The 13,937-nt window shown below is 34.4% G+C and overlaps 1 protein-coding gene and 1 pseudogene across 4 annotated transcripts; one reads left to right on the forward strand and one right to left on the reverse strand.

The window, feature by feature from the left end:
* Positions 1 to 117: 117 nt before the first annotated feature.
* Positions 118 to 4,327, reverse strand: LOC145601219 (ATP synthase subunit gamma, mitochondrial-like; annotated as a pseudogene). Its single transcript, XR_014104364.1, has 9 exons — positions 4,112 to 4,327; positions 2,915 to 2,958; positions 2,647 to 2,799; positions 1,964 to 2,077; positions 1,723 to 1,850; positions 1,338 to 1,460; positions 1,140 to 1,259; positions 752 to 873; positions 118 to 557 (listed from the first exon to the last, which is right to left on the reverse strand). The product of XR_014104364.1 is annotated as an ATP synthase subunit gamma, mitochondrial-like (transcript).
* A 2,703-nt stretch (positions 4,328 to 7,030) lies between these two features.
* LOC145588411 (uncharacterized) lies at positions 7,031 to 12,346 on the forward strand. Of its 3 annotated transcripts, none has more exons than XM_081645056.1 (9): positions 7,031 to 7,228; positions 8,378 to 8,514; positions 8,692 to 8,749; positions 8,900 to 9,049; positions 10,398 to 10,608; positions 10,938 to 10,983; positions 11,244 to 11,364; positions 11,475 to 11,547; positions 11,923 to 12,346. In XM_081645056.1, exons 1-9 carry the CDS (start codon positions 7,114 to 7,116, stop codon positions 12,140 to 12,142), a joined length of 1,131 nt encoding a protein of 376 aa, XP_081501182.1. In that variant the 5' UTR covers positions 7,031 to 7,113; the 3' UTR covers positions 12,143 to 12,346. The 3 variants fall into 3 exon arrangements, with proteins under 3 accessions (XP_081501182.1, XP_081501190.1, XP_081501198.1); XM_081645064.1 differs by having other exon boundaries at positions 8,399 to 8,514; XM_081645072.1 differs by having other exon boundaries at positions 7,129 to 7,228; positions 8,367 to 8,514.
* The last annotated feature ends 1,591 nt before the right edge of the window (positions 12,347 to 13,937 follow it).

Raw genomic sequence — 13,937 nt, forward strand, 5'->3', positions numbered from 1 at the left:
TCAACTAAAATCATATTATGGACAATTAATTGGGTTAGAGTTTCTAAAGGAATGTAAGGCTCAGTCTGCAAATCGCAAAGTTGAATTGGAAGTTTGGAACTAGAAAATTCACTTAAATGCAAAACTAGCAAAAATGTGCCCTTAAATACCAATAGAAACATGTTTGATACAGTACATTTGTCCAAGGATGAAAGGGAAATTACAACGCCGGCAGTTCAGCAGTATTGCCGACACAAGAACATCGATTGTTTTGCACAGAACCTCAACCACCATGTATGAATTTTTCAAATCCAAAAAAAAAAAATTAAAAATAAAACCCCTCGGGATGAAGAAAAGGCTTTCTGATGTTCCCAAAAAAATTTGTCAGGGATATTATTATATAGATATGCAGGATTCTCCCAAGGGCCAGCAAAAGGCTGAAACAAAGTCTACACTACAGAACTTATTTCGTCAACGTCAAGGTAAAGCACAGACAATTTCTTCTCGTCTAACCCTCCAAAGCAGACGCTCCAGAAATAATTTCAATAAGTTCAGTTGTGATGGATGCTTGACGGGTCCTGTTACACCACCACAACCAGATGATCAACCACATGAAATGTGAATATGGTGAAAAATAACATTAAATTCAGTTACTTTTCTCTAGAAAGTCTGTTTACTGTTGGCAAAAAATCAGCAACATAACTAAACACATTGCTTTTCGATTACTTGAGTCCATAAATAGCACAATTGAATGCAATAAAGGAAATTGAACCTGTTATAAGTAAGGGTGAGACGATCAAGCACTTCTCCAGCATTTCTGCTAGAGCTGTCCATGGCAGACATCCTAGCACCTTGCTCACTGCAGGCATTCTCCAAGACAGCATTGTACATCACCTGAAACAAATTAATTGATTAAGCAGGGTCCCAAGCAAAATTGGGGAATAATTCTAAATCTCAAATAACAAGGAAAGGCTTATTAGATAGAATAATAGAGCACATAATCTTTTTGGACATCATAGCAAGTGTACATACAAGTTCTTCATTTCTGGAATAAAGGACAACTTAAAAAATTACTATTGAGTACTACTTGCCCTGCCTTATAATCAGGATCCCAATTATGAAGGTAAGAAAATCAATTCTATCTATGAGAATATACTTACACAAGAAAATTGGAATTCTGCAAGATTCTGAAGTATCTCTGACTTTGTCTCTCCACCTTCAATTTCATAAGAATCAAGTTCACCAAGAGTGCCACCAGCCTCAGACTCTCTCTCAACAATCTTTACAAGAAAACAGCTTCAAATCAGTTACCAATAAAAAATCATAAAATGTCATTTTCCTCCAGCTGAAAATAGTACCTCGGGAGACAGGATAGTTGCCACTGTTGGCAAAAATGACACAACAGAGCTGAACTTGTTAAAAACAATTTTCAAGGCATCAAACTGCACATTCTTCAAGATATCATCTGCAACTGCAGCCACCTACAGAGGGAAGTTCAGTGATTCATTGATAAGAAAACATGGCAAAAACATATCACAACATTTACCACAATATACACAAATCATACGTATGGGGCCATAACAGCTCTCTGAGTCTTCATAGACATGATAAAGGAGAAACAACAGAAAAGCCATCATAGATCAAACCCTAGCTTATCAACATGTGATGTGTTAAAGACAAACTAGCACGTGTTACGACTTATGAGAACAGGCTAGTTTAGAAGAAATTTATGTATTTGAAAACCTGAGTATAATTCAGAGGATTCTTTTGCAGATCAGTCAAGCAGAGGCTGATGTCCTTCCTTGAATCACGAATTAGCTGCACTTTGGCCTTCTCTCCCAAAATAACAAATTTTGTTTCTGCTTCAGGATCTGCAGCCACAAAAGGTAAACTTATTTACTAATGACCAGTACAGAAGATCAAAGCTAACAAGCCAACAGAAACAAATTCGATAATATAGCTATACCAAGGTAACGATAATTACCATCATTCAGCTTGCGAAGAGCTCTGCTCACTTTGACTGAAGTGGTATTGATACCACCACAAAGACCTTTGTCAGAAGAGATTGTAACGATAACATTTTTCTTCACAGAAACACCTTTAAGAGCAGAGACGAAATCAGTTACAAACAATTCAAAATATGAAGAGGGCAACTTATCATCAGGCCTAAGAAAGTGTTAATTATTTCTCTCTGTCCCGTCTTTAAGTTTAGATTTTCAAAATTTATAATAATAAAAAAATAAGAAACAAAAGAATCAAATTTTAGTAAATTCATCTCTGCCTATTCTCTAAATTCGGGTCCAACAGGCCATACCCAAACATTATTTTTTCTCTATAAATTTTCTCACTATCTTTCCATGTAATTTACCAAATGAATATGGGAGGAGGGAATCTCTCTCAATAATAGAAGAGGATAAAATTATTGTGCAATACAGGTCTTCCAAACTAAATCCAAAGACATTTGAAAACAAAACAAGGACACCTAAGCCAATTATGTTAATGAATTATGTAGATCATCCTCAACCAATAAAAAAGGACAAGGTCAGAAATTAAGTTAGCACCCACTGATCCACCCTGACTTAAAGCCAACACATAGGCAGAAAAAAGCTATATCAAGCTATCAAAAAACAAAACATTTCATAGATAAACGCAAATGAAATTCCATACTTGGAGTGTCACCAAGAAGTGCTGTGAAAGGCTGCCATAAGCCACGGGAGTTTTCAGTTTTTGTTTGGACTTGTCTTAGCTTTGAGGCAGCAACCATCTTCATAGCCTTTGTGATTTTCTGGATGTTCTTAATACTCTTCATACGGTTTCTAACTGCATTAATCATCCACAAAATAAATAATAAAGCCATAGGTAAAGTCCATTACAGCAAATGGCAAAAAGGAGACAATCACAAAACCATATTAATCAAATTCCCCGTAACGCTCACCAATTTGAGTTGAAATGCATCGAACTCCCAAAGATGTCTGCTCCCTGGAAAAGAAATACCAGAGTTACAAAAAAACGTACATAAAATAGCTGAGTTCCATACATGAGACAGTGTCACTCATTAAACCCAAAAAACCTATCTGCCTTGAAAATTAGGACCCGCTAGCTAAAGCCAGAGGAGGATTTTGGTTATGGTTCATAGGGACCTAGGCCGCCTGGCCATCAATAAATATTTAAAAAGATAGTGTACTACACAAAAAGAATACATTGCTCATCATATAATCTGTTGTGGCACAATGATTAAGTGACTATATTGTTAAATCGAGGTCAAAGGTTAAAATTTTGGCCCCGCTAATTTTTGGTCCAAGATCCGCTACTAAGCTAAATAGTAGAATTCAAAGATAAACTCAATAGCCTAGAGTCATCCAATGTCAATATAAAATATGGACAGATTCAAAATGACCAAACATTCCCCTCATAAAATAAACTCCTTATGATGGTCATCAAACCTCGAAAATACCATTCTCTAACTTAACTATGGTTGTTCCTAACACGGCAATAACATAGTCCTCAAGGCCCAAACACTAAAATATTTTATACAACCAAATACAATACTTCCTCTCCAAATGTCCAACTTTCCAAAAAAAAATTAGCCTGAGAGCAGGGTAATTCTCAGAAAAAGTTATCACTAAATACCTATTCAAATAAGTGGTGAAATCCAGCAAAAATCATAACCCAGCCAACATCAAAATAATTCTAACCTCCATCGAAAACACTATCAATTATTGCAGCATTCACAAGATCACTAGCATTTTGACCTTACTCATAAAAACATAAAAATGAAGCCACTTTAGGGTCCAATTTCTAAAAACCCATCCTTAATTTGACCTAAACATCAATGCCCATCACATAAATCACTACATTATACATCCATAAAACATTGATTTAAAATCAACAGCAACATTTAACATCTTCACCCCCAATCCCCAATTACATTTCAATATAAAATCATGAATCACAAAATGGCAAATTAACATCGAGAATCTACGAAATCAACAAAACCCCTTTTTTCCCACAAAACCAAAACCCTAATTTCCAGATGACGTCGATCGATTCCACCAAATTAACAAAAAAAAAACATTTACAGAAATCAAATAAAGATCAGAAGGAAGGAATAGAAAGAGAAAAGAGATCGTACTCAGAAGAGAGGAGAGAGGAGCGAAGAACATTGATGGGATTGGGTGAAACGATGGAGGTAAAACGTTTACTCTCGCGCCTCAAAGCTGACATCGCCATTGCTGAGAATAATGGAGGATCGAAACCCTAGCTGAGTTGTTGTTGTATAAGAGAAGAGTGAATGAAGAAAATGGAGAAGGAACAAAAATTAGGGATTTGTTATGGGTGCTTTTTCTCTCTCCTCCTGGTTTTCATTCACGCATACACACTCTCTCTGTATCGAAACGCCGTCGTTTACTTGCTCAACGTATCAATTTTGACTTTTCGATTTTAATTTTACATTTTTAAATTTTCTCGTTTTATTATCACTTAGGGTCTGTTCTCTTTGACTGAACTGAACTTATTATAGCTGAATTGAACTGAACTAAACTGAATTTATTAGACTTGAACTGAACTAAACTAAACTAAACTGAATATTTTATAAGAGAAGAAAATTAGGAGCGGAGCGGAGCTGAACTTAACTTATAAGAGTTGAATTGAATTGCACTGAAAATAATCGTATGAGAACAAGCCCTTAATACGAGTAGACCCAAGTTACTTAACCGTACCCCAAACTGGACCTGAAGTTGTGACCCCAAATTCGACCTGAAAGTCTAAAATAAAAAATGATTCGGTCCAATACGAAGAGGAGTGACCCGGTGATCCGTTTTGACTCAATACTCAAAGTGACCAGACTTAATTTTACCGAACCCGAAAGTTATCTGATGCTTGAATTGACCCAATTTTAATTCAATTTATTTATTCAAATAGACTCGATTCCCAAAGCAACCCGATTTGAATATACCGATACTGATATGACTCGAAGCAAAATTAATCGACGCACAAATGACCCACGATGGTGTTAACCCAAACTAATTTACCTAAAGAGAGCTGAATTATAATGACCCGATTCAAACTTGATACTACGGGTCTGTTCTCATTGACTGAACTCAGCTAAACTAAACTGAACTGAACCGAACTGAACTTAATTGAACTGAACTGAAATGAATATTTTATAAGAGAAGGAAATTAGGAGCTGAACTGAATTGAGCTGAGTTGAACTGAACTGAACTGAACTTAATTTCAACGTATGAGAACATGCCCTAAGTCTAAACCAATCTCAAATTGACTTGATCCAAAACTCAAATTGAACGGAACTGAAATGAGTTTCAACGTATGAGAACAGGCCCTAAGTCTAAACCAATCCCAAATTGACTTGATCCAAAACTCAAATTGAACTGAACTTAACTGAATTTCAACGTATGAGAACAGACCCTAAATCTAAACCAATCCCAAATTGACTTGATCCAAAACTCAAATTGAACTGAGCTTAACTGAATTTCAACGTATGAGAACAAGCCCTAAGTCTAAACCAATCCCAAATTGACTTGATCCAAAACTCAAATTGACAATATTATATAATAACACGGACATATATAAAACTCGAATTGACCAAACTCGACAAAACCCAATTGGAAGTTGGAACTACTCCATTGTCAATATAAATAGCTAATTTATTTTAAGAATAATTAGTCAAGACAAATACTATGTATAAGTTCACAAACAAGTATCACATAAATAAAGGTCACAAATAATAAGTTCATATCAGTTTAATTCAAGAGTTATCCAAGTTTAAATGATTTGAATATGTTTTATTGAAAAAAAAAAATATTAATTTCATAAAGATAAGTTTGGGATGTAAAGTCAAAAGTGAAAATTAAGTGATTATACAATCTTAGTGCATGTTCGCTTAATCTTATACAAACAATAAAATGTACTCGAAACCCAAACCCGACTTAATGACAAATAACCCCCAAAATGTTTGGACTTTAAAGGTCCAAGCTGACATACCCAATTTAAGACTTAATTTGGACCTGGTACAATGATCTAGAGTTCAATCCGAGACCGAAGTGAGTCGAACACTATTTGAGGTGTTGTTGACCAGCTTTTGACTATATTGAGTTTAACTGAGCTGAAAGTTACCTTTTTTTTTTTTGAATAGGAGCTGAAAGTTACCTAATACTTGATGACCTAACCCAATTTTATCCCAAGTTATTTGATTGAATAATAACTATTTAAAAATAAATAAATAAATAAATAAATAAAATTTAAAGGTAAGAAGGGGAAAGGGTAAGGAATTTCCAACCTCAAAGTGTCACTAGCAAAAGGATTGAACCTCCAACCTAAAGGTTGAAAAAATGAAAAGTGCAATGTTTATTATGTCTTTATTTTGTAATATGTAACTATGTAAGTATGAATTTCAAATTTTGAGTATTATTTTAATTGATCTTCAATTTATTAATCAAATCTAATCTCAAAAAATATATTAATTCTAACTTTAAAATACTCGAATGCTCTAAAGGTGACACATTTAAACTTTACTGAAAGTCTCAACTAGAAACTCAATCTGACATGAAAAATAAAATGACTAATAATACGACCTGCTGTGACCCAAACTTGACAAAAAATTTAAATTTTTGTTAGAGCACTTAAAACTTAATTTGATTTAAAATGAGTAGATCTAAACTAACCCAATGTTACCCAAACTTGATTACTTGACGATGAGTCGATACTCGACTCCACTTGATTCGACCGAACATACTCTATAATACATGGACCAAATATGTACACCCGAAATGAATCGACCCAAAATACCCAGCCTAAGACCTGATCCGATCTAAAACTGAAACTCAACAACCCAAAACCCAAAGTGACCCTACTCGATTTTAACACCTAAAAAAAATGTTAATCTACATTAGTACATCATAATTAAACTAATTTCAAAATCTTTAACAAACACTTATACGATGTCGTTTAGAGAAAGGCCTGAAGCACATCATTGGCAAGGAGTAAAGTAATAGCGCGCCCACTTTCCATTTTCTCTCTCTTACATCTTCTTACACCCCAACCCTAACTACCTACGTCAACTACTCTTCTTTTAGGAGAGAGAAAACTCTCAATTTTCCAGACCTTACTCATCCTTCAATGGCGGACAATCGAGGAGGTCCTCCCCTCTCTCCGGCTACTTCAATGGCGTCTTCATCGACTTCTTCTTTGCAAACTCAAGCTCTATTATCGCATTCTACTCAATCATTCTTCGGTTAGTTCATTACCTTCTCTCTTTTTCGTGATCCTTTTTTCTGGCATGTTTTGCTGTCATTTGTGTTTTTTAATTGATGTTTTTACCTGATTTTAGCTTGAATTTTTGATTAATTGTTCCAAGAAACTAGTTGAATTGGATGATATTGAGCATTTGAGTTGATTTTGTAATTATTTCGTACTGATTTTGTAAAGATTGTTCTGATTTTCTGCATTGCGTTTTGTTAGTTGATTGATTAAACCGGAAATTGAATTGCGTAAGCCTTGGAAAGTTCAGTTTCAGAGTTTAATTTTGGTATAATTTTAATCGCTGAGCTGTTTTCGCACTTTAAGGTCTGCAGTGAAATGTGAAGGCATTGAGGCCTGAATTGAAATTGCGAGAGATGAAGTTAATGGAAATTATCTTGAATTTCTTGATTACAAACATTACCTCAAGCACTATGAATCGTCGTAAAGCCGGGATGAGATGGAGGTTAGGGTGGTCACTTGTCAGCTCTAAAAGTTGGAGGAGATGTGTGGATTTTGTATTGTGAAAACTGAAAAGAAATCCATGTGTATAATTTGGTTTATGTGGATTTGTAATGCAAACATAGTTGTAAGTTCAATTGAAAACTTTAAAAATGAAGACATACGGAGTACATGTAATTTGCATAAAGATAATACCGGTATTGTCACTTTAATGCCTTTATCTAATGAATGTGAGGACTCTGAGCAGAAACTGTCTTATATTATGAAAAGTACAGAGTAAATCGTAAGTTTGTAAATATAATTTGGATGCGGTTAATAGTGGGTGGCTTGCTCCCAATAGGAGCTTGTTAATGAACTTATCTTCTTATGTTTGTTAAGTGTTGTTGTGAATGTCATTTGTTAATTTTGCTTGATCTCATAATTTTGAGATGACACCTTGTCAATCTTAGATGATTGGTGTATCGGTAACTATGCCACATGGTTTTTATAATTTGATGTTCGATCCTGTTCTGGAAACAATGATAGTATCTTCACTAGCTTGGCACATGATTGGCTTGAACTACCTGAATCTTTGGGGATAAAACATGGATAATTTTTGCTTGCAGTATTTTTTATTGTTTAAAAAAGCTGCTCCAAATATGATCGGAAGCTGTTGATGAATTCAATGATAGGTAATTTTGAGTTCTGCTTTACTTGGCTGTAGTATGGAGAGAATTCTTATGGGGAGCTCTTGCTGGAGGGTTTGGTGAAGGAATGATGCATCCAATTGATACTGTAAAGACAAGAATTCAAAGTCAAGCTATTCTGAGTGGATCTCAGGTATGCAAACACACTGTCATTTGAGATCATTTTCATTTCATTTCATGTATCACATAATAAAGCTCTGTAAAAAAGATCTTAAGCCTAGTTTCACATGTTGATAAATTACATAATGTCTGTTTGAGGAGTGCAGATGCATTATTTGTACGTTATTATTAATTATCTATTTACTTGCAGCACCAAAAAACTGTGTTGCAAATGATTAGAACTGTATGGGCTGCTGATGGATTAAGAGGTCTGCTATGTATTGATTTAATTTATATGTAATTTCTTTGATTTATAGCATTTTATGCTCTCAACCTACTGATAGCTGCCGTAGATGGTGCTAGAGAATATGTCTTGTTTTTTGCTCCTTTACCCTTATCCCCCTTTTTTTTTGTTACAGGATTTTATAGAGGAGTTGCTCCTGGATTTACTGGGTCTCTTTTAACTGGAGCAACTTATTTTGGTTTCATTGAGTCTACCAAAAAGTGGATTGAAGAATCACATCCTAACCTTGGGGGTCACTGGGCCCACTTCCTTGCAGGGGGCATGGGTATGTCGTCGACAGTTTGAATGTTATTGTTGCTTAATTATTGCTATGTGTTGTCATTGGCCTCATGAAAAGTTTCTTAACGGGCTCAATTAGCTTTGCCTGGATTATTAATCATACATCTTACTGGTACAAGGCTATTATTTTAAGAATGAGGTTATTTGACCAATATGTGTGTGTTAGTTTCCGATTAGCAATTGGCAAAAGGTTTGAGCTACTGCAATAATATCATATTCTTATTTAATGCATATAATAATGGGAATTTTTCTAAGTCAATTTAAAATTCCACGACGAGGTTTATAATAGAGTTATGAGAAAAGAGCATATTGGAAAGCTTAAAGAGAATGAGAGAGTTTAGAGAGTACAAGAGAAGGCTTAATTATATTGATGTGATTCTATGAGTATATATAATACGCGAGTAAGCAATAAAATACAACTAGATACACTAGGTACATTAGCTGGGAATTCAGAAAATCTCTAAATAATACAACATTACAACTAGATACACTAGGTACTATTACACAAACTATAAACAGTAACTAATAATGATAATTATCCTTTAGTTTAGAACTGTATTTGTAAATCTCCAAGTAATGATGTGTTTTTCTACACATATAGCCACAGGAAACTGTTATAATCCTAAGTATACACTTAATTTCTATTTAGAGTAACTATTTTGTTGTGATCTTTTCCAACTGTACTTCCTACTAAGTGTAAACCTATGTTACTCGGTCTCTTTCATTTACCTCACGTGTCCGGGACACCGACACTTGGATACTTCATTTTTAACTAAAAACACAACTTTTTTCAAGAAAATGGGCGAGTCCGATGCTTGGACACCCATGTCTAATTTGACACTTCATCCGAGTCCAAGTAACATTGGTGTTATCTATTTAGTATTACAGTAGTTGATAGTGCCATAGATGCGGTTTGGGGTAAGATAATGAGTGGTAGTCTCCGTAATGAAGAGTTGATTTGAACTAGAAGAGGTGTTGTAGCTGTTGGTTCTAACTGGCAAAAGGACCAAAAGCGCTCAGATGATTGAAATATTTAGTGGAAGATTTTTTGTCCAGTGCTATAGCTCTTACTAGCAAATTTAGTGCTTAATTTGTGAATTTAAAACAAGTCTTTATATGCCTTTCAAGCATTTTGTACAAATGATAGGTTTGTGTCTGGTGTTTATAATTGATGATAAAGGTGAAGATCAGAGTATGTCTATAAAATGCATATTTTATCTGCATGAATAAGCTCAATGATTGTGTTGCTAATGTTTTGTGATATTAGCTGAAATGTAGTCTCTTTGATTCTTGTTATACTGATTTTCCATGTTTTATTCTGTAATTTGTTGCAGGGGACGCACTTGGCTCTTTTGTATATGTTCCATGTGAAGTGATAAAGCAACGGATGCAGGTTCAGGGAACGATTGATTCTTGGAATACTGTGATCTCAAAGGCTGAGAGTGGTAAGATTCCTGGAGTGCATATGTACGGTTACTATAATGGAATGTTTCATGCTGGACGCTCAATATGGAAGGAACAAGGGCCAAAGGGTCTATATGCTGGGTACGTTTGCTGTTGGTTCCCTGTTGGTTCCCTGTAAAAGGTTTATCCATATCTTCTCTGCCATCTAACATACATATAGGTGAAAAATTAATATGCTGATCTACTGAACACTTATTCTCCCCTTCCCAGTTCCCACTAAAAAAAAGACAAAATTTCTGCTGGAGCTTGTTTGGTATGTTGATGAACGGAAGGCTTGGGATCAATGTGACAACACTGAAACTTCAATGTCTCAGTATCTACTCTTTTGTGTTCATGTACAACTGCGGAATTTCTTCCCAAATTTGTAATTTCACTCTATTTTAATATCTTTTTACTTTAATATTTGGCAGGTATTGGTCTACACTAGCTAGAGATGTGCCTTTTGCTGGCTTGATGGTAGGCACTTTGATGAAATTCCCTGTTTACATCTTACTTTCACTATGTCCCAAATTCTTATTACACATTGGGTAACAATCTACAAATTGCTAGTTGCTTGCGTGTGTGCTATATGTTCTTAGTGTTATGCATATTCAAGTTAAGTGGTATACAAGTACTTTTCAGAAATTCTTGCCAAGGATTGTTTGATTGAAGATTGGCGAAAGTTCACATGTATGGAGCTATGAGAAAGCTAAGTTTTGCTCCATTTTAATTTGCAGGTAATGTTTTATGAATTACTGAAAGATTTGACAGATAAAGGGATGAAGAAGTGGACATGTGATGCAGAATACCAAATCAATAGTACTATGGAGGGATTGGTGCTGGGAGGAGTAGCGGGAGGTATGGATTCTGGTTATTATCTCTACGTTTTCTGTGGTTAGAAGTTTACATGTTACGTCATAATGTCACAACTTTCAGCTCAAATTAGAAACAACTATGAAACTTTGCAGGTTTGAGTGCTTATGTGACGACTCCATTAGACGTTATCAAGACTAGATTGCAAGTCCAAGGGCCAGATTTAAGGTATAATGGGGGGTCAGCTACACTTGACTTTTCTCTTCCGTGCCATATATATATTATGCATAATTAGACATGCTTAATCTATTAGACTTTATGATAAGTATGTATCTCTTCTTTCTGGACTGACACTTATTTTCGGAATGGACCGAGTAGATTGTCACTAGTGCTACAAATGAGCATGTTCTTGATATGGCCTTCCTTCTAGATAAAAAGGAGGGAAATTTGCTGGAGGATAATATTTTTGTACGGAGCATTTCTGTGTGATAATCATTCGTAATTTCCATTTTCTTATAGACATATCTGTTCATTCTGTTGGGCTTAGGCTATATATTTGATTTGTTTCTGCTTAGGCTATGATTCCTCTAATTTTTCATGTAGGTACAAAGGTTGGTTCCATGCCATCCACCGGACATGGATGATTGAAGGCATGAAGGGAGTGTTCAGAGGTAGCATCCCAAGAGTCATATGGTATGTTCCTGCCTCTGCACTGACATTCATGGCAGTAGAATTTCTCAGAGAGAGGTTCAATAGTGGGTCAGAAAATGAAGAAAATGAAGTTGCAAGCATCTCGGTTGACAAAAAGGGATCTTTGAACTAGTGGCTTAAAAACTCTTTAGAAGACGACATTTTTTTTCCCCATCCATTGATTTACAGATGATATATTGTTGTATAGATTTACGAATAGTTGAGATAGGTGTAGTTCCTGTTATAAATCTGATTGAGATGAAGGAAAAAGCATAGTGAGGGGAGTTACCCAATTTTGGAATCACAAAAATGAAATTTTTTTCTGCTTTTGGTTGCCTTACGCTTTATCTTATTATTTCTGAAGCAAAGCATTTGCCAATGGTAAGGTGGCTTCAAGTGATATGCTCAACTAGGCGATTAAGTGTACACAAAGTGTCGTACAAATCATGCATACTAATTTTGACACGAAAAGAATGATTATTATTGATAAAAAGTTATAGACATTCTCAAAATCTATTAAACATAGAAGCATATTACCAAGGATGCAAAAGCCTTTCTTGGTATATATATAGACATTTACTAGTAGTACTCATATTGTCATTATATGATAACTTATTATTCATATACTCAAAGTAACTAGAGATTTTCTTGGAGGGACATAAACTTTGGATGGCGTATCCCAATATGATTGCATGATGAACACACCTTATTTTTGAATTTATACATGATATCACGGAATAATCACCTTTCTGTACACATACAATTTAACTCTAACTAACCAACTAATGTTTACATTGTACTCATAACATTTAAGTATAACAATTTTTTTCTTAATTAAACGTGGCATTTGACCGGCAATAATGACTTGAGTAGGAACTGAAAATAATTTTAATGAATTTGATTTGCAAAATCAGAAAAAATGAATTTTTTTTATAGTAAATTATTCTACAAAATTGAGAAGTATATAAATACTAATAAATCTTTGTTGATTCAGGTTACATTAAGGGTTTGTTTATATTTACTGAACTGAATTGAACTGAACTGAACTAAAAATTAAGTAAATGTGAACAATAATTAATTGTATTTTATATTACAAGTCAGCATGATTTTTCTTAAAAGACAAATTTTGTATTAAATATCTAATAAAAAATTTAATAAATACTGTGTCAAATTTTTTTTAATAAATATGAAGTACAAAGTACATAATAGGCAAAGTTGGCTTCAACAACATGATTTTAACCACTAACAAGATACATGTAGTAGAATGGACTTAAAATATAGCTGACTAGCTATAGAAACACAAATCATAATTGAAACCCAATACCAGATATTATGTCGGAAATGAGAATCTTTAATATTTTAATATTACCATAAATCACCATGATCACGTGTCTCGATTTTCATGTTGGAAAATTGTTACGTTAAAATTGCAAGATAATTTTAACCCTTAACAAACAACTTTGAAATCATATTTAGTAAAAACTTGCAAAAAAAAAAAAAAAAAAAAAAAAACCAACTTTGATTTGTGTGCTACAAAACACATCGGTTAAGGTCAAGGGTTAATTTGGACCTTTAGGACCAAATTTGAGGTTTATTTGACATAAACGGAGTAACTAATAAAGTATCAAGATTTCCGGTGTCTAGTAGAATCATCGGTGTTGACTTTCATGCATCTAATGAAGAAGTTTATGCTGCTACGGTTGCTAGTCAAAATTCATGCTGCTACGTTTACTTTGTTAAAAGTTCATGCTATCGAGACCAATACTTTGACTTTTGAGACCGAAAATAAAATGCATGTTGGGACGACAATAATTAAGATACCGAGTACGAGTACCTTCTACGAAGTATTTTATATCGAGAAACTTTATTTTTTATATCGGGATGACTTTTGATTAGCTACAGAGGAGTCCACGAGGCGAATACCGTTT

Source organism: Chenopodium album, chromosome 2, assembly GCF_948465745.1.
Source record: "Chenopodium album chromosome 2, dcCheAlbu1.1, whole genome shotgun sequence".
In the NCBI taxonomy this organism is placed as follows: Eukaryota; Viridiplantae; Streptophyta; class Magnoliopsida; order Caryophyllales; family Amaranthaceae; genus Chenopodium; species Chenopodium album.